A 21,732-nucleotide genomic window follows, 5' to 3' on the forward strand; every position below is an offset into this window, starting at 1 on the left:
TTTCCTCTACGTCACATTATGAAACCATAAACTGCTACATCTTTTTCTACTACTTGGCTCCTCCCTCATTCTACTCCAGCCATATGATCTTTGGGGTCTTTTCCTCAACACTGTCGGGCCTTTGCACCGGCTGTTCCCCACCCTGGGAAGCTCCCCGCACCCACCCAAGCAGCTGGGCATATGGCTGCTCCTTCAGGGCATGCACTCTCAGCTTAAATGTCACTCCCCCGAGAAGCTTGTTGACCACACAATCGAAATCAGCTCTACTGCCCAGAAATGCTTCCTGTCGTATTACCCAGTTTTATTTTCATCAAAACACTTACCCTGATTATTTTCATTTATTTGTCTCCTACATCACTGGAGCATAAGCTCCAGGAGAACAAAGCTCTTGCCTACTTTGTTCAACATCACATCCCAGCACCTAGAACCAAGCCTGACACCAAATAGGTGCTCAAATATTTCTAGAATGAACACTTTAGGAAAATAATGATAGGCTCTTGGACACAGTAGATGATCATTTAGCAAGTAACCGTGTTTCAAATGTATAAATAACATTGCGTCCTTATTTTTCTATGTAAAACCACCTCATATGTATAAATTATTTTGTTAGGAAGATGCATTTCTGATTGCTATCCAGTTAAATATAATTTTAGAGATATACTAATAGTACATGCCAGGAATAATTTCCAGCACATGAAACAATTCATACTATCTTTAATATATTTGTACATCTTCCAAATCTACCTACTATTGACCGCAACTGGTATCAAACTGTAATGAAAAGAAAAAGGTTGTTTCAAAAACTTCGAGAGTGTGATTAACTTCAAGATTTTAAACTTTACGAAGACAGAGTAGTCCTCTCTCCCAAAGGAAAGATGGTGAAGTTAAAATTACTGTTTATACTTAAATTTTATCTCCCACAGCCCAGTTCAAAGAATTGAAATAAAGTTCGTCTGATATAGTAGAACATCTAACAAGATCAATAATGAGTAAGTTACTGTCAGTTTCTCTAATACTTGCATTTTACATGTACGACAAGAGAGGAAAATAAAAAGGCTGAAACCTTGAAAAAGTGTATTTGTCTGATTTTTTTTTTTTTATTAAAAAAGACCATGATTCTTTAGGAGGTGATACAAGATTGCTTTCCAGCCAGATCATAATTTCCACAATTTCTGTAGTAACTATAAATTTGAAAGGTTCCCACTCTCCCCACCCCAATTCACTTTTGGCACCTATATGTGAAATGTCACTTCCGAAAAATGGGGGAAAATGTGAACACTGGGTTTAAATCACAGTACTCCTTTCCTGAGGAAAAATTTTCTGGTTGCTAAATTGAGAATATCTATAAAAGAAAGCTTTAACAATATCTCATCAATAAAAGCCTTTTTCTAACCAACTCTACGACTGTCTCAGAAGAAAATTATATTAGAAGTAGCAGCCAATTCTCAGAGGTAAAAGGGCAATGGCTTATCTTATCCTTTCCCGCTTCTCCTAATTTTAAATTTAGAATTACAGAGCAATTCTATGAGAGGTAGCAGACTGTCTGGCACAGCTCTGGCTTCATGATTTGAGAATACAATTTCAACTCATCACATTGTTCAGAAGAACTCATTATACTGAAAAGAATTAAAAGAAGAGGCTCTCTTGACTTCTACATGCAGAGAGGTTGGCCAGAAGGATAGATATTGGTTACCAGCAGAGGAGGAAGGACCTAACCATGTCTGGCAATTAGAAGAGGATGTATCCAAAGTTATATTCTTAATCTGATTAGAGAAGTGTGTCATTTATAAAGTATACTACTCTTGAGTCTTCACTTAATCTGCTAAAAGAAGCTTCTACACAAAAATCAGGATGCTACAGGAAAGAAATAGCCAACACAGGCTATAATTGGCTAATATTTAAATATGAAGAATTCAACTTTCATTTTTCATATCTGTGAAGGGTTTATGAGCTTGTCACTGACCTATTCAGCCCAATTCATATTTATTTTTATTTTTTTTTGCTGTGCTTCAGATCCACAGGGTATTGCCAAGAAACTTATCCCAAAAAATCTCTGAATTTTTATTAGAGCTTAATAGATTTTTTTGAGTACTTCTGTTAAGCTGATAAGAGAGAGAGTTTTATCCTACCCCCTCCCCAAAACCTAATAAAATAAGACATTTTTATTTCAAAATGAAAGATAGTGATGTTATAAAACTAGGGAGAGAAATAAGATGCTATGACAGTACATTTCTTTTTAATTAACACTTATTTCTTACCTATACACTACATATGTAATTAAACTTTGGGGAGGGAGAAGGGGAGGAAGAAGGAAACTCCAAAACTTCCTGACAAAGTAGCTGTTCCAATGCATGGACAAGGGCTTATTTCTTCCGCCAGTCACTGATTCACAAACATTTTCCCCACTTAAAGAAGTATGCGTGAATGAGATTGGGGAGAGCAGGGAACACACCAAGGAGTCGACTATACTCTTCTCTTAATGAGCCCGCCCTATGTCCTTAGCGGCGATTAACTTCATCCGCTATCTTGGCTTTCACAGTAAGCAACATCTTTCTTTAAAACTTTTCTTGTTCTTGCTGCTTTTCTTGCCGTTCTTGTCTTTGTTCTCAGACATCTTTTTGGCTCTGATTTCTCTCATTAGGTCAAAGAACACCTGGGGCGGGGAGGAAGGAGTGTAAAGAATAGAGAGGAAAAAGCCATTTAATGATTTCATGAAGCAATTCCACTAAGCAGGCTATCTAGTTACATTTTAAAGCATAAAGCAAACTTATTTTTATCAACCCTGTGCCAAAATTTGCATCAGACTTTCTAGCATTTCCAACCACCAGGCAAGGTTAAGAATAGCAGTGCCTGCTACTGGGTACTTTCTCAGATCCTACTATGTAATCCTTATCATGACCTTAAAAAGGTAGGAACGTCATTATGCCCGACAGCTTCCCCAGCAGAACTAGCAGACTTGGAACACGGTGGGGTGGGGAGATGGGGGATAAAGCATAAACAAACTCAGGCTCCTGCACCAGGAAACTAAGGAAATGGGGAGGAGAGATGTGCTGTCCCACACCCTCCCACGCCCATGCCCCTGCCCTCAGTCTCAGGAATAGCCACTGTTCGTTCCTTGTGATGTTTGCTGAAAGGAACTTTATCAAGAACTGATATAAGGCTTGTCCTTTGAATGCCAGTGTGTCATTCAGATACAAATTATCATTTGCCACAATAGTTTGGGTTTTGCCCTCTGCTACCAGCAATTGTGCCAAAGTGCCAATGATACCCAAGCAGACAAAATATGCCTCCTACAAAGGAACATTTCAGATTCCTCAGAGGGAATGACGTGAGACCGAGCGTAGGCTGTAATTTTTGGATGTTCACACAAAACTACAAGCTCCTTCTATTTTCATAGACATACCTTCTTGGTGAAAAGTAAGACCAAGCTTTCTGAGTGGGGGGACTCCCTGTGCATCTACCACCAGCTCTGGGCACAGAAAAAGACCTCCTTCCCCACTAAGTGACCTAAGCACCCCACCTACAAGAGCAGCAGTGGACAGCTTCAGATGTTATAGCTTTTCCTTTTTGTTCTAACAGCAAAGGCAGGAGGTGAATGGAATGTGTCCAATTTAAAATGATGACGAAGTTGTCCATGGGCTGATCTTATCAACAACCTCCCGTCCTTTCGTGTAAATTGTTTACAAGTGAATACAATGCTGCCAGTCATAAGTTTCTGCTGGGTCCTGTTTGGCAGGTCAAGCTGGTCCAGTGGAGGAAGGGGAGACGCAAGGTGCCCTGCAACAGCCCCAACCACTACCATACTGTCAAAAAACTACATATCCATGGTTCCATGCCAAGAAAGCCTTCCTGATTTTTTTTTAAATAAAATACATGTCTGGATTTCCTTTGTGTTCCTACATCTAGGAAACAATTTGATAGAAAGAAAGAGATCTGGAATAGCACAGGAATCAACATAAGAGCTGAGAAATAATATGAAGGAAAAATAGCTAACAAGTGAACCTACTTCACATCACAGACAGATTTATATTGTAGATGCTGCCAAAGTGCTTCTAAAGTGAACCCTTTCCGAGAAGAAATAATGACTGACACCAGAGAACACAAAGAATTATAAGAGAATATTAAAAAACGATATGCCACCAAATTAGACAACCTGGAAGAAATGAATAAATTCCTAGAAACATACAATATTCCAAAACAGAATCAGGAAGAAAAAGAAAATTTGAACAGACTGATTACTAGTAACAAAATTGAACTGGTAATCCCAAAAGCTCCCAACAAACAAAGTCAAGGACCAGATGGCTTCACAGGTGAATTGCACCAAACATTAAAGAAGAGTTAATACTTACTCTTCTCAAACTATTCCCCCCAAAAGAAGAAAATGAAGGAAAACTTCCAAATTCATTCTATGAGGCCAACATTACCCTAATACCAAAACCAGACAAAGACATCACAAAAAAAGAAAACTACAGGAGCACCTGGATGGCTCAGTCAGTTAAGCGTCCGACTCTTGATTTAGGCTCAAGTCATCATCTCAGGGTTGTGACATCGAGCCCACATCGGGCTCCATGGCACTGGGCTCCATCAGGCTCTGTGCTCAGTGGGGAGCTTGAGATGCTCTCTGTCTCCCTCTGCCCCTCTCCCCATGCTCTCTCTCAAATAAATAAATAAATCTTAAAAAGAAAACTACATACCAGTATCTCTGAAAAACAGGTGCAAAAATACTCAACAAAAATATCAGCAAACTGAATTCAACAATAAAGAATCATTCACCACGATCAAGTGGGATTTATTCCAGAGATGTACGAGTGGTTCAATATTTGCAAATCAATCACTGTGATACATCCCACATAAAAAAGAGAAAGGATAAAAACCACATGATCATCTCAAAAGACCCAGAAAAGGTATGTGACAAAATACAACATCTGTTCATGATAAAAACTCCCAACAAGGTGGATTTAGAGGGAACATACCTCAACATAATAAAGGCCATATCTGAAAAACCCACAGCTAACATCATACTCAATGGTGAAAAACTGAGAGCTTTTCCCTTATGATCAGGAACAAGAATGTCCACTCTTACCACTTTTATTCAAAATAGTACTGGAAATCCCAGCCACAGCAACCAGACAAGAAAAAGAAATAAAAGGCATACAAATTTAAAAAGAAGTAAAACTGTCACTATTTGCAGAGGACATGATACTATATATAGAAAACCCTAAAGATACCACAAAAAAAAAAAGGATCTGTCTCCTCAGGCAAGGGAAACAAAAGCAAAAATAAATGGGACTACACCAAAAGAAAAAGCTTTTGCACAGGGAAGGAAACCATCAACAAAAGAAAAAGACAACCACTGAATGGGAGAAGGTATTTGTAAATCATATATTCGATAAGGGGTACACACACACACACACACACACCTACTAGAATGGATAAATTCAGTAAAGTTACAGGATACAAAATTAATACACAGAAATCTGTTGTGTTTCTATAAACTAAAATTGAAGTAGCAGAAAGAAGAATTAAGAAAACAATCCCATTTACAATCATACCAAAAAGAATAAAATACCTGAGAATAAATTTTACCAAAGAGGAAAAAGACCTATACTCTGAAAACTATAAGACATTGATAAAAGAAATTGAAGATGACACAAAGAGAGTGGTATTTCATGCTCATAGACTAGAAGAATTAATATTATTAAAATGTCCATACTTCCCAAAGCAATCTACAGATTCAGTACAATCCCTATCAAAATACCAATAGTATTTTTCACAGAACTAGAACAAATAATCATAAAATCTGTATGGAACCACGAAAGACTTTGAATAGCCAAATCAATTTTGAGAAAGAAGAATAAAGCTGGAGGTATCACAATCCCAGATTTCAAGATATACTTCCAAAGCTTTAGTAATCCAAACAGTATGGTCCTGGCTCAAAAACAGACACATAGATCAATGGAACAGGATAGAGGGCACAGAATTGAACCCATGGTTATATGGTCAATTAATCTAAGACAAAGGAGGCAAGAATATATAACAGGGAAAAAACAGTCTTTTCAATAAATGGTGTTGGGAAAACTGGACAGCCACATGCAAAAGAATGAAACTGGACCACTTTCTTATACCATACAGAAAAATAAACTTGAAATAGACTAAAGACCTAAATTTGAGACCTGAAACCATGAAACTCATAAAAGAAAGAACATAGGCACGAGCACCAGGTGTTGTATGGAAGTGCTCAGTCACTATATAGTACACCTGAAACTAATATTACACGTATGTTAACTATACTGGAATTTAAACAAAAACTTGAGGGGAAAAAAAAAAGGAAAACATAGGCAGTCATTTCTTGGACATCAGCCTTAGCAACATATTTGTGGATCTGTCTCCTCAGGCAAAAGCAAAAATAAATGGGACTACACCAAAAGAAAAAGCTTCTGCACAGGGAAGGAAACCATCAACAAAAGAAAAAGACAACCACTGAATGGGAGAAGGTATTTGTAAATCATATATTCGATAAGGGGTTAATGTCCAAAATATATAAAGAACTTCTACAACTCAACACCTAAAAACTAAATAATCTCATTAAAAATCCACAAAGGACCCAAATAAACATTTTTCCAAAGAAGACGTATAGACAACCAACAGGCACATGAAAAGACACATCACTCAGCCTCAGGAAAATGCAGATCAAAACCACAATGAGAGATCACCTCTCACACCTGTCAGGCTGGTAACAAAAAGACAAGAAAATAAGTGTTGGTGAGGATGTGGAGAAAAGGGAACCCTTGTGCACTGTGGGTGGAAGTGTAAAATGGTGTAGCCACTGTGGAAAACAGTATGGAGTTACCTTAAAAAATTAAAAATAGAACTACTGTATGATCCAGTAACTACTGGGTATTTATCCAAAGAAAATGAAACCACTAATTCAAAAAGACATGTGCACCTGATGTTTATAGCAGCATGATTTACAGTAGCCAAATTATGGAAGCAACACAAGTGTCCATCTACAGATGAATGGATAAGGAAGACGTGGTACACACACACACACACACACACACACATAATGGAATATTACCCAGCCATGAGAAAAGAATGGGATCTTGCCATTTGTAACAACATGGATGGACCTAGAGGGTACTATGCTAAGTGAAATAAGACAGAAAAAGACAAATACCATATGATTTCACTTACATGTGGAATCTAAAAAACAAAAGAAACAAACAAAAACAGACTCATAAATACAGAGAACAAACTGGTGGTTGCTGAAGGGGAGGAGGGTGGGAGGATGGGTGAATTAGGTGATGGGGATTATGAGGTACAAACTGTCAGTTATGAAATAAATAAGTCACAGTAATGAAAAGTACAGCATAGGGAATATAGTCAATACTATTGTCATAACACTGTATGGTGACAGATGGTGACCACACTTATTGTAGTAAGCATTGAGTAATATATAGAATTGTTAAATCAATTTGTTGTACACCTGAAATGAATATAACATTGTATGTCAATTATTCTTGAATAGATTTTTTTTTTTAAATAAAGTTGAGTCCCTTCTAATACTAACATTCTAAATACCAATGTTCTTCTAGCATCACTTCAAGTTAAAGTAAGCTTGATTACAAATCTGTCCCTCTTCAGGTAAGAAGGAGAATTATTTCCCCCTAAGAAAGAGCAATATATGAAGCACTTTGGGGAATTCAGATGCTGTTGCTGCATAAGACAAAGCAGATACAGCCGCTGCTGGGCTGCCAAAGTGAAATAAGTTTAGATGTTACAGGAACATGGATCATGAAGTAAGAGCTAACAAACAAGGTGAAGGTAGAAGGAAAAGCCACATCCCTAAGTCTGTCTACTTGAACTGTGTGGCAACCACTCTGAACCTTAATTCTTAAAAACAAAAATCAAACCCCAAAACCTAACAATAGCAATCACTGGTAGATGGATTTTCAAAAATTGTCAACGTTCATCATTGTCAAGGTCACCCTTTCGCTGGGTTATATATATAAGTTATATAAAGACAGAACACCTTAGTTCTGCCAGTGGCCAGCAAGGTGAAAAGAGTAAATCTAACCAATGACAGCAAAATCAAGATATGCTGTGTGTCTTTGGGGTCCCTTCTGAGAACCTGCAAAAGAACTTGCTCCTGAAAAACAAGAGGCCATAGCAGATGAGAGCACAGGGAAGCTACTTATGTCCATCCTACCCACACGGTCTGCACAAAGCCAGCGCCTCATCTTGCCATATTTCCAAGTGCCACGCCAACATTAAGCATACCCAACAAAGGCTCATGACAAAGTGAGAGGACTCTGGGTTGTTTGAACTCCAGGGTCAAACCCTCCCACGGTTTCTCACTACACTGGCTGAGACATCTGGAAAAATCAGTCCTCCCGTACTTTCCATAAACGGTTCCCTCAAAACCAAACAGACGAGATGTCTACATTCTGCTGTTTCTAAGAAACACGTGCAGAGCACACACCTACCTTGTCCACGTTGGCCCGAGTTTTAGCCGATGTCTCCACATACTGCACACCCCACTCCTCTGCTTTACTCCTAGCCTCTTCAATGGGCACCTGCCTCCGCTCCTCTAGGTCGGACTTGTTTCCCACGACAAGCAATGGAATTTTATCTTCTTCAGCCTTAACACGGAGGATCTGTTCCCTAAGGCATAGCATCAAAACAAACAAAACCAAACAACACAGCTAAGAAAGCTAGAATAAGAACTCAAATACACTGATGCTTCTAAAATGAAAGGCTGTCCTAGGGCAGAAAGACTTGTGACACTCAGGGCATGTTCCAAGGACACACTCCCTAGATTCAAAGCCTGGTTCTCAGTTGCCTCTATCAGAAAGATGTGGGGTGCTCATCACAAACACAGATTTCTGGGCCCAACAGGAGTCCCACAGAAGTGATGTCTAAATAGGAGCCCAGGATTCTGCATTCCAACAGGGTCCCCAATTTATGCTTAGGCACCAAAACTTTTTAACAAAAAGAACAACTTGGGAACCTCTGGGATACAAACAAGTTAAGAGAAGTATCTTCATACATAAAGTGCTTAATAATTCCCCTGCAAAAATGGTATGATTTCTTTGTGAGAATAACAGCCATGAAATCAGTGTTTCTCATAACGAAGCGGTGGTCTATTAGATCATGAAAGCAGTTTAATGAGTCACAACCAGTAATTACTGTCCTCAATGAAACAGAATATTATAGAATAGAACAGAAACATCAGAAGGAATCTCGAGTATTACATAAAGTGTAGTTTTGTGAAACTTTTGTTTAATTATATCTAGATCTGTGTATGTACCTGCTTCCCCACAGTTTGCATTTAGATACAGTAAATGTTACAGCCAACAGAATGGGGTCAGCTATGTTAAGGAGTAATCATATTTTAGTGTGTATTATTTTTCTACTACAAAGTACAAAAAAAAAAAGGAAGGAAGGAAGGAAGGAAATAATCCACATTAAATTTCACCTTTACTAAAACTATCAGCTACCTAAAATTATTAATCAAAAACCAAGTATTACAAGAATTAAATATTCCACTTCCATTATTTTGGTCCAATAAAGACATTTCTACTTCTATATTCTAAAATATTCCAAAAAGAGACACCTTCAAAAGTGCATTTTGTGGAGATCTGCATTGATTTTTATATGATATAGGACACATTTCATAATAATAAAAATATTTTTAAATTTTTCCATTAGAGTCAATTTAAGTATCAGATAGCAAATATTTTAAGAAAAACAAAAAAGAAGAAAAGTAGATGCTTAAAAATTGCTTTTAAGTAGCTTTGCTATAGGCTACACTTTTTTTTTTTTTAAGATTTTATTTATTTATTTGCTAGAGAGAGAGCAAGCGAGAGCACAAGCAGGGGGAGCGGCAGGCAGAGGGAGAAGCAAGCTCCCCGCTGAGCAAGGAACCTGATGCAGGACTCAATCCCAGGACCCTGAGATCATGACCTGAGCCGAAGGCAGCCGCTTAACCAACAGAGGTCAAAGAACATTTAGAAGTTATATGATCAATACAACTATGAATGAGAAAAACTGATAGCTCTCTGGTTCATTAATCATGCAGAGGTTTGTAAAATTACCTCATTAATAAATATATTAAATCAAAACTGGGAGTACCAAGTCTGGTCTCTTATTACAAACCTATTTTTCTAGCTTATTGAATATTGTCCAGGGAAAGTTTTAAGGAAGATAAAGCATATGAACGTTTTATGTTGGGACCTTCCCATAAACACAGCAATGCTACGTTTGAAAACCGCTAAAAGGCATAACGTGAGTTTAACCACAAAGGCTCAGATACTCCACTCCATTCTTCTGTTTCCAATGCCATAAGAAACCTGGACAGCCCTGTGACTTTTATCTGAATGTCCAGAGTCCAAGTCAGAAGAACTCACTTGCCCTTTCTTTTTCTCTTAGGTAGTCATCTGTCCTTTTTCTTCTAAGGATCCCTGTTCTCACATAATGCCCAAAACCCATCTCCCAAGATGAGATGAGACCCTGCTCCAAATCTCTGGAAACGCACGAATGTTATCTGTGTGTGTGTGTGGTGGCGTGGGGAGACAGGACGTCTGTTCTCTGGACAGGACTCTTCCACTGCTCACCATTTCCTTTCTCACTGAGTCATGGCGTGATGGGACATAAAAAGGCTCAGGACATGCAGGAAAATGAGGAAGTGTGTGCATCTGTCCTGTTTTATCCTCAAGGACAGATAAAAACAGGATTATGTAGCTGCAAACACAATTATGAATACCGGGGCTATTCCCACATAGAGAAAACTTCTAGGTGTGTTGGGAAAGTCTGAAAATTAATAGGACCGCTCATAAGAGTCCTGGTCATTTAACTGATCACAACACCCACACTATAGTACCAGAGAATTTAGATGTTCTACCTTTGAAGACTTAACACTATGCAGCACAGCAACGGAGAGCTACTCTGTTTACCTTCCACTCACTCTGCTGGTTTAGCTGGGATCACCCCTTGAGGGTTCCCTGGCTCACTGATGCCTCCTCCCAAATCTTGGAGGGATATTTAGTTTCCTCAATTTTTATTTTTGGTTGATCCCTCGATTTCTGACCATAACTTGCTAAAGAATGAAAAAAAAACTGATTTTTCCCCCCTTTTTAGTTCCTTGTTAGACTCTAGATCTGGTTCTTAAAATCAAAAGTCATCTGGACAGACATGTTTATAAGGAGAGTAGATGAAAAAAAAATACAATTGTGTAAGAGAAACGAAAAGCATATGGGGTAAAGAGAAAGACGCCCTTCCCATTAGAATCCTCTAAGGATGATGCCTAACAGCTCACTATTTCTTGCTAAAAAAATGAACTTCAGGTATCTTTAACTACTGCGTTTAAAATGAATTATAGCAGTTAATATCTTACACACTATGTAAGCACCACGCGCACACCCTGTGAGAAAGCCTGGGGACATCATATAGTGCAGGTGGCCATGGCGTCGACCCTGAAGAATTTACAGCCTAAAGCATCATTTCATTTCATTTCATCAACTAACAAGTGCATTTTCAGATAGAGAAACAGAATCTCCAGTGCTAAGTAAATTTGCCCAGGGTCACAAAACTGCTAAGGGGCAGGGCAAGGATTCAAACCCAGATCTGTCAGATTCTAAAGCTGGGCTCTTTCCACTCGCCTAGGCTAAACAGTCCTTAAAGTGGCAGCAAATGGTCACTCGGACCCACATCTTTCACTCTCCTGACAATGTTTCATCAACCTCAAAATAGATCAAAATTATTACCTTTCTGGCAAAATTATAAAAAAGTTAAAAATAGTTGGGGCACGTGGGTGGCTCAGTCGGTTAAGCGTCTGACTCTTGATTTCAGCTCAGATCATGGTCTCAGGGCCCTGAGCTCAAGCCCCACCTTGGTCTGTGCTCAGCGGGGAGTCTGCTTGAGATTCTCTCTCCCTCTTCCTCTCCCCCTGCTCATGCTCTTGCTAGCTCGTTCGCTCTGTCTCACTTGCTTTCTCTCTCAAATACATAAATAAAATCTTAAAAAAAAAAAGATAAAAGTAGTGAACTCATCAATCACTGTCCCTTAGGATTTATACAAAAACAAAATTACAGGTTCTTGAGAATACGGAATGGCTTCGTCCTCTCTAGGGACAACAGATTCTTCAGATAATTTATATTCAGGAATTATAAAAACAAGGAAACCCAAAGAGACTATAACAAATGGTGGACTATAATGTGCCAAGATTCAAAAAGCCGCAGAAAATTCTTTAATGGAATTCTTCCTAATAACAAGCTCAACCCTCTACTACTGTGCTCAGCCCAAAAGTCCTGCCAAGCCAAACCCATGAGAAAGAAAGGCAAAAAGCCTCCTGGAGTCCGGAGGCTATTTCACTTGAAACATACCTGAATTCGGCAGTTGCTGTAAATGATTCGTGTTCTGTGATTGAGAACACGAGGAGGAAACCTTCCCCGCTGCGGAAGTAGTTGTCTCGAATGGCTGCATAATCCTCTTGTCCAGCCGTGTCCAGAATATCTATCTGGACTTCTTCTCCATCAAGAACCACTTTCTTTCTGTAACTGTCAGCTTTGGTAGGTTCATAGTCTTCTACAAACTGAGGAAATAAACAGCATTATCAGTAATGAACAAAGTTTTAAGGGAAAGAAAATCTGCCCCAAAAAATACATTTCAATATATGGGCACTTTGCCTACAATCAACTGAGTATTTACTGAGTGCCTAGCATTATCACACTATGTACAAAGCACTATGAAATAAAAATAACTCCTTATATAACACTTCTGTTCTTTATTGTTCTCAGCTCTACCACTTTTTATTTTGTTTTTAAACAAGAGCAGAAATTCCCATTTTGTAGATGAGGAGTCCAAGTACAGGGCAGAAAGAACACTGGCAATATTATTCTCAGTATAAAATTATAATACAAACATGGGCAAGGGTGAGAAACAGAAGCTCTTATACATAATCAACAGAAGTATAAAACTCATCTGAAAAGTAATTGGCAAGACGGACTAAGAGGATTAAATATACACATAATGAAATATAGAAATAAACCCATCAAGCACCAGAAGAAAACATGGGTGAAATCCTTTTATTACCTTGAAGTAGGGAAGGCCTTTTTAACTATGACTCAAAATCCAGAAGCCATGTAAGAAAAAATTGATAAATTAGACTACATAAAAAATTTTAAAAACTTCCGTATGGCACAACACACTATAAAAAAAAGACAAATGACAAACAGAGGAAAGTATTTGAACCCACATCACAAAGAGCTATATTTAAACAGTTCCTAGAAACAGGGAGGAAAAAAGATCAACAATCCAATGGGGAAAATGTGGCAACAGACATAAACAATTCACAGAAAAATAAATACATATGACGTTAAACATACGAAAAGATGTTCATCCGCACTTAATATAGAGAATGGAAGTTGTGAACTACATGGAGATAGCATTTTTCACCTACCAGACTGGCAAAACCCCACCCCCGGATAACACACTCTGGGGAAAAGGCCCTTTGTACATGGCTGGTGGGAGGAGAATAGTGCAGTCTTTACAGGGATGAATATGGCAAGATCTAAGAACACTGGAGAAGCATTCATCCTGGGTCCCAGCCACCCTGCTTCCAGGAATCTAATCTACAACAACATACAAGGTGATCCCTGTGGCACTGTGTGTGACAGCAAATGATTAAGGTGCCCACCGATGGAGCTATAAAAAATGACAAAGAGAACTATGTACAGATACATAAAGATCTCCAGATTGTAAGTCTACCTTTTGCACAAGTAAAGTATATGAGAATAAAGGGAGAATAAAGAAATGTGTGTGTGTGTCTGTGTGTGTATCTTAATAGGTATGTATATGCATATGTATGTGTGTAGGTATTTGCCAAAAAGATACCCTGAAAGGACAAATAAAACAAAACAAATATAAAAGCTGTGAAACAGAAAAACTGTTAGTGCTAAAAAAAAAAAAAATGAATTAGTGCTGGTTTAGGCGGATATCCACATGCAGAAGAATGAAGTTAGACCCGTATTTCACATCACATACAAAAATTAACTCAAAATGGATCAAGACCGAAAAGTAAGAGCTAAAACCCATAAACTCTAAGAAGAAAACATAGGTGTAAATCTTTATGACCTTGGATTTGGCAATTTGTTCTTAGATAAGACATCAAAAGCACAACTAGGCTTCATCAAAATTTAAAACTTTCATGCTTCAAAGGACACCATCAAGAAAGTGAAAAGATAACCCATAAAATGAGAGAAAATAATTACAAATCATATATCTAATAAGGGACTTGTATTCCAAATATATAAACACTCTTAAAACTCAACAATAAAAAGACAAATAACCCAATTTAAAAATACACAAAGGACCTGAATAAACATTTCTCCAAAGAAGATACACAAATGGCCAATAAGCATATCAAACAAGGCCAAACATCTTTAGTCATTGAGGAAATGCAAATCCGAACCACAATGAGATACCACTTCAATGGCAATGACAATGACAAGTCTCGGCCAGGATAGGGAGAAATTGAAACCTTCATACATTGCTTATAGGATTATAAAATGGTGCAGATGCTATGGAAAACAGTTTTGCAGTTCCCAAAAAGTTATACATACAGTTACCATAAGCCCAGCAAGTTTCGTGCCTCAATATATTTATGCAAGAGAACTTAAGACATAGGTCTACACAAAAATTTATACACAAATGATCATAGTGACATTATTCAAAATAGCCAAAGAAGTAGAAACAATCCAAATGTCCATCAATTGATGAATGGATAAACAAAACCTAGCATATCCAGACAATGGAATATTATTCCATGATAAAAAAGAACAAAGTACTGGGGCACCTGGGTGGTTCCGTCAGTTAAGTGTCCAACCCTTGATTTCGGCTCAGGTGATGATCTCAGCATCATGAGATGGAGCCTCACACTGGGTTCCGTGCTGGGTGTGGAGCCTGCTTAAGATTCTCTCTCTCCCTCTCCCCCTCCCCCCACTCGAGCGCATGCGTGAGCGTGTGCTCTCTAATAAATAAGAATCAAAAAAAAAAAAAAAAGGAAGGGGTGCCTGGGTGGCTCAATCGGTTAAACATCTGCCTTCAACTCAGATCATGATCTCAGGGTCCTGGGATTGAGCTCCACATCGGGCTCCCTGCTCAGTGGGCAGTCTACTCCCTCTCCCTGTCCTGTCATGCCCCCCCCTCATGCTCACTCTCTCTCTCTCAAATAAATAAAAATCTTAAAAAAAAAAAAAAAGGAACAAAGTACTGATACAAGTTACAACATAGTGAGCTTTCAAGACATTATGCTAAGTTAAAGAAGCCAGATATAAAGACCATATATTATATGATTCAATTTATATGAAATGTCTAGATGGGCAAATCCATAAGAACAGAAAGTCGTTATCAAGGACCAGGAGTGGAAGCAAGGGAGGCAGCAATGGAGAAAGAAAGACTACTAATATGTAGGGTGTTTTCTTTTCTTTTCTTTTTTTTTTTGAGAAAATTGTTCTAAAAGTATATAATGGTGATGGTTGCATGTCTGCGTGAATATATTAAAAAGTCACTGAATTGACTTCTAAATTCACACTTGAAAAGAATGAATATCATGGTATGTGAATTATATCTTAATAATCTGTAATTTAAATTTTTTAAAATTTAGAAATTGAACTGAGATTATCAATTTGAACTTACGGGATCTTTGAAGAATACCCTTAAAAAGAGCCTCATGCTGGGGTCCCTGGGTGGCTTAGTCAGTTAAGCATCCAACTCTTGATTTGGGCTCAGGTCATGATCTCAGGGTTGTGATGGAGGTCTGTGTGGGGTTCTGCCCTCAGCAGGGAGTCTGCTTCTCTCTCTCTCCCCCCAGCCCCGCCCCCTCCCCACTCCCACACACCCTCTCCCTCTTTAAAATAAATTAAAAAAAAAAAAAAAAAAAGAGCCTCATGCTGCCGATTAAAAGCTACTGGTTCTTCAAATGATTTTAAATTTTAAAACAAAAAAGGAAAAAATGTTTAATGTTAGGTTCTTACATTTGTACTAAGTTATCTTAAAATATACAATATGTGAAAATTGACCTGTGCTTCACACAGTGTCCTTTTAACTCCTTTCCAAAGAGACAAATTCATGACCCTCAAAACCCCCACTACCCAGTGCAAATCTCTGAATAACACCATAAAGCATCTCAGTTGCTCATTTCTGAGCTTTCAAGGTTAAAACCAGCAGTAGTTCCAGGGACTCCCTGGACGCAGGAAGTCAGAATGTCCTGATATGACTGCATACCTCTGTCCCAGTGAAAAGTGTGCAGATTATTAGAATGCAGATTACTATCTTGATGTTTCCTTTTTTCCACTAGAAACAGGAAATCCCTAAAGTCTTGGTATCTGTTAAGACGATCCAGGCTCCTGACCTTGCAGGGATGTGTGTGATTCGGTTTCAGATGCCCAAGACACACAAAACTAAGACGAACTTCACGGAGACCCCTTCTTGCGGAGCATGTCTAAGCTGCCTTAGCCAGCCGCTGACCCAGCCGCTAACAGTCTAAAGAGTATGAGGTCAAAGATAAAATAGTTAAGATCTCCCTCCAATTTTTCTCAGAGTCAGGACTTAGGCAAAAATAAACACTTCTGGGACCATTGCTCCTCACATAATCCAAGTTTCATAGCAATTTTGCCATATAAGCTAATTTTTTTTTAAGATTTTATTTATTTGACAGAGAGGAAACATGAGCAGGGGGAGAGGGAGAAGCAGGCTTCCCGCCAAGCAGGGGGCCCGATGTGGGACTCAATCCCAGGACCCCGGGATCATGACCTGAGCCAAAGGCAGATGCTTAACGACTGAGCCACCCAGGTGCCCCTAAGCTAATTTTTTTTAACTTGGGGTAAAGCACTGGCTCAGACTCAGTTTCCTCCTCTGTGAAATCAGGCTTGACTAGCTGATGTCTCAGGCAGGAGTCACCACACTTGGCCATATGTCGGAAGCGCCAGGAGAGCTTCATAAAAAGAAAGATTCCCATCTTCAACTCTAGAAACGTCATCCGGAAGGTGTTTTTTACAAAGGTCTGCCAGGAGATTGTGCGATCATCTAAATTTGGGAATCACTGCTAAGGTTTCTTCAAGCTCCATAATTATGATTGTGGAGCTCTGCTGTCCAATACAGTAGCCACTAGCCACATGTCATGGAGCTCAGCAGCCACACGTGTGGACAGTATAGATACAGAACATTTTCACCAAGGCAGAAGGTTCTATTAGCCAGCACTGTTTTTAGAAAATCAATTAAGGACTTTTCCAAATATACATCGCTTCATCTCTATGCTTTCCTTGCTCTGATTTTATGTTACCATTTCTTCAACAACTGCTGCGCCCCAGTCCTCAAATATGTTAGCACATGAAAAAATAGACTAAGATCAAGCCCAGCTTTCCCTAGTTTCTCTGAAGATACTGGGAAAAAGGGACAAATTCTTCTGCGTGCATCTTTTCCCCTCCCTCTTACCATACACACACATACAAACATACATAATAAAAATGCAAATCCCAATTAGACTCTCCACTTCGTCTCGTACAGCATCAGCAGCCCTGCTATTGACAAGACTATCTGCACTGGATAATTTTTTGTCGTGGGATCTCTCCTGTGTGCCGCAGGATGCTTAGCACCATCCCTGGCCTCTACCCACTAGGTGCTAGGAGCACCTGTCCTCTAGTTGGGACACCCAAAAATATCTCCAGACATTGTCAATGATTCCCTGGGGGGACAAAAATCCCCTTCTTCATCTTGATTAACAAGCTACTCCTCTAATCCTGTCTCCATCTTAACTCTGCTCCTCACCCTCTCTTCTTCCCAGACTCTACAGAAGAAAAATAAGGAATTTTTAGTAAGCAAAACATGTTATCAAACAAAAACAAGACTTCCAAAGCCATCTTCAAGACTTGCCTCTCCTCTTTTATGCAAAAATGTTTTGAGTAAATCAAGCAGGTTCCACTAGATATCCCCACTTTGGCCCCTAGAACAAGATAAAGAGAAGCAAACATCAAAGACAAAGGTTTTTCATTGTAAGATATATGGAGGGAATGACCCAGGAGGAAATCAAGGTTTTGGTCTGAACCTTATTCATCCTTTTTAAGGAAAGAATATAAAATTACACATTTAATACTGGATACAAAAGTGAATATCTAGAGTGAGAAAAGAAATCATAATGCATTATAAATTTTTTTTTAACGGACAACTACTATGGCAAATACACCCGACCCTCAGTGAGTCATGCCCTAGTATGATGCTCTCCCCTCAAATACAAAGGAATCTGAGACTGGCTGCTAACCAACAGAATATCACCCCATGATTACATTTCCTTATGTAAGAATCTGTCTTAGCGAACCAGAGAGACATTCCTACTGGCCCTGAAGAAGCAGCTGCCATCGTATGAAGTACCTATGGAAACGGCCTGGTAGCAAGGACCTATGGGCCTCCATCCCACATCTGCAAGAAACTGCCAGCACCCAGAGCTTGGAAGAGGACCCAAGCCACAGCTGAGCTCACAGCCAGAGCTGACACTGCTGCAGCCTTGTGGGACCCCAAACAGAGCACCCAGCTAAGCCATGCCAGATCCCTGGAAACTGTAGATAACAAACGTGTTTTGTTTCAGCCTGCTAAATTTGTAAGAATTTGTTACATGGCAATAGAAAACCAATACAAGGGGCGCCTGGGTGGCTCAGTCAGTTAAGGATCTGCCTTCGGCTCAGGTCATGATCTCAGGGTCTGGGATCAAGCCCCATGTCAGGCTCCCTGCTCAGCGGGAAGTCTGTTTCTCCCTCTCCCTCTGACTGCTGCTCCCTGTGCTTGTGCTCTCTCTGTCAAATAAATGAAATCTTTTAAAAAAAAAAAAAAAGAAAGAAAGAAAAACAATACAAATACCATTTATATCACAAAATCTAACAAAATAACATTTTTATTAATGAACTGCCTGGCATCCCTCTAGCATACCTTCCTACTGGTTTGTTTGCCATATACTCTGATTATCTCCCCACTCATGCCAATGATTTTGTAATACTTCCTATAGCGAATAAAAAACAATTTAGTCTTGTCCTCTAGCATAACCAGTCCAAATTTCTCTTTTCTTGGAAGTTTAGAAGGGTTTTTTTCAGCTTCACAATGACTTGACATTACTAGTCACAAAAGCTATAAGACTATTGTCAGATTTAGGAAACCTCTATTGAACTTCCCTGTAAGAAGCTGTAAGATCTGGAAGAACTTTCCAGACCCTATTTCTAGCTCCATATGTCTCGACCCTTGTTTCTCCTCTGCGGCTCACACATTTTCAGAGCCAGGTACCACAGGACAACAGCCACACCAGGATACACTCCTGGCCCTGTACCCCATGTCACAGTGCCAGGTGAGCCAGCAGAGTAGGCGGTGGGCATATTCCTGGAAGCCGTGCCAAGAGTGGGACGGCTGGTAACAACCACACGCCAAAGTGTGGTCCAAACCACATAAATATATTCCACTAATTCCCAGCTAACCGTATCCCTAATTCCATTTCCCTCAGCTGGATCCCAAAAATGGCCATCACCACTCCAATACCATCCAACGTTAGAGGAAGTTGGACAGAGGGCAAGTCTAGGGAAAACAGATAACAATCTTAACCAACTGTGGTTATAGGTCTCTTGCTTTCGCAAATTTTGTAAAGCACACACCCGTGTAAACAGAATGTAAGCTCTGTCAGAACGCTCTGCCTGTAGTACCAGCCAATGGCCATCAAGCAGGGACGTTTGTTGCCATGCAAATCAAAACTGTGTTGTCACACTGGATTCGGCACCAGCTCTATTAACCACATTAAGTGATATCAATTTGAGGCAAGGATGGTGTGAGCTTCCCTTTGCTGCACGGGAGAACGAGAGAGAACCGGATGTCTATCACTTGAGGAAAGACTGTCCTATGACAACTTAGCTCTCCCTTTCGATATCTCCCCAAATTGACTGTTACAAAGCTAAGTATCTGACCTGTTCTTTAGAAACAGCCTCCTCCCTTGCTTGTGTCAAAAAGAAAGCTCAAAGCACGATGGAAATCAAGGAAGCAGGGACCCCCTCACAGCCCTAACCACAGTTGAAATTACTTACCAAAAATCAGCCAGCCAGGTCTTATGCTGGTTAGACCCCCCAGAAAGCTATTCAGAAACCATGTTAACACAAATTTGCCCCATGATCCTCCATGTTTGTGAGGCAATGAGCACATGGACACAGCTGGAGAAGAGACATTATTACAGCAGACTCGATGATGAAAGCCGTCTGTGCCTGGCGTGTCTTACCTCATCATACATGAACTGAAGCGTCAGGGCTGACTTGCCAACCCCTCCACTGCCAACCATGATCACCTTGTGAAGGGCCAAGGAGCTCTGGCTCTTACTCTTGTTTGTGGCCATCCTGCTGGTTTTCTGCGGTTGCAACACACGAACAGAAGACCTAGTTGAAGAGCTGCCAATGAACAAGACAAAGACTTAGAAGCATTTTGATTTCTACCCAACTAAAATGAAATGAAATCCACATGCACCAGAAAAGCCTAACCCAGAAATTCCGACAGAGAAATAAATCTTCAAGGTTCCACGCAGAGATAAAACAACCCCTCCAACAACCCCACATGTCATGTACCACAGCAGAGCCAGAGAGAAAGCAGGACAGAAAGAGGGAAAAAATGGGTATGCACATCCAACGCCTGTATTGCTGGGTGGGTGGGGGAAGACAACCTGCCACTAGAAATCAATATATCCTCAATATGAAATCAATATATGATTTCATATTGATATATGATATATGAAATCAATATATCCTCGAAAGTGCTTCACTGAGGTGGAGTGACCACAGAGCTCCAAGTCCCACTTTCCACCCCTACTCCAAGTCATCTGGTACCCCAGAGAACACCAGCACTCAGGGACCTCAGCCTCCACCTCTTTATTCTACTCCTCACCTCCCCTTGTACCTCTACCTCCAGCACACACACTCACACAGCCCCCCACACAGGCCATGGAGGTGCTCGGGAAGGGGATGAGTAAATGCAGTTTTTATAATAAGCACCCCTTCGTGGCACATGACAGAGTTAAAAGAAGGAGAACTAAACTATTTTCTCCAAGTGTATTTAAAGTGGTGAACTAAAATGAGTTAAAATTTCCTATAATAACAATTGATTAGTCAAAATCAGTTTAACATCAGATGTGAGATAAAGGGGCAAGAATCCCTGGAATTAGTGGGAAGACAAAATTTTCCAAATAAGTAAATTTAACAGATACCTGGAACTTATTTTAACCCCAGTGCCAATTTTTATTTTAACTAATGTGTATGGAAAAGCCTATTTCACATATACCACAGGGTAAGGAAAAGGGCGTGGGGCTGGGCATCTCATGGTTCATGAGCCTGGGTCTGCCATCAGTGAGCTGTGAGACTTAGAACTATTTGATTTCTCCAAGCCAGTTTTTTATCTGCAAAAACCAACCATCCCTACCTTGCAGGATTCTCCTGAGGATTAAATGAGACAACATATGTGAACGACCTAAGCACAGTACCTAGCACCCAGTAGAAACTAAATAAAGGCTGGTTTCCTTCCTAGCAAATTCTAACTTTTTAAAATTTTAAGTTTTTTTCTAATTACAATATGACAGGCTCCTATTTCCATTACTGCTGACCAGGTAACTTGAAAACACCACCACTAGAACAATAAATTAATATACATAGCACACACATAAATCAT

At 39.6% G+C, this 21,732-nt stretch overlaps 1 protein-coding gene across 3 annotated transcripts in view; it reads right to left on the bottom strand.

Annotated features, from left to right (window-relative positions):
• Positions 1–1,077: 1,077 nt before the first annotated feature.
• RALB (RAS like proto-oncogene B) overlaps positions 1,078–21,732 on the bottom strand; it is a 44,329-nt gene continuing 23,674 nt past the window's right edge. For all 3 annotated transcript variants that reach the window (XM_021695820.1, XM_021695822.1, XM_021695821.1), the window contains exons 2-5: positions 20,300–20,465; positions 12,384–12,592; positions 8,487–8,664; positions 1,078–2,653 (exon numbers count right to left, since the gene is read on the bottom strand). In XM_021695820.1, the coding sequence (XP_021551495.1) occupies positions 2,534–2,653; positions 8,487–8,664; positions 12,384–12,592; positions 20,300–20,413 (621 nt within the window). In that variant the 5' untranslated portion in view covers positions 20,414–20,465 and the 3' untranslated portion in view covers positions 1,078–2,533. The remainder of the gene's footprint in view (positions 2,654–8,486; positions 8,665–12,383; positions 12,593–20,299; positions 20,466–21,732) is intronic.

Source organism: Neomonachus schauinslandi, chromosome 3 (assembly GCF_002201575.2).
Source record: "Neomonachus schauinslandi chromosome 3, ASM220157v2, whole genome shotgun sequence".
Taxonomy (NCBI): Eukaryota; Metazoa; Chordata; class Mammalia; order Carnivora; family Phocidae; genus Neomonachus; species Neomonachus schauinslandi.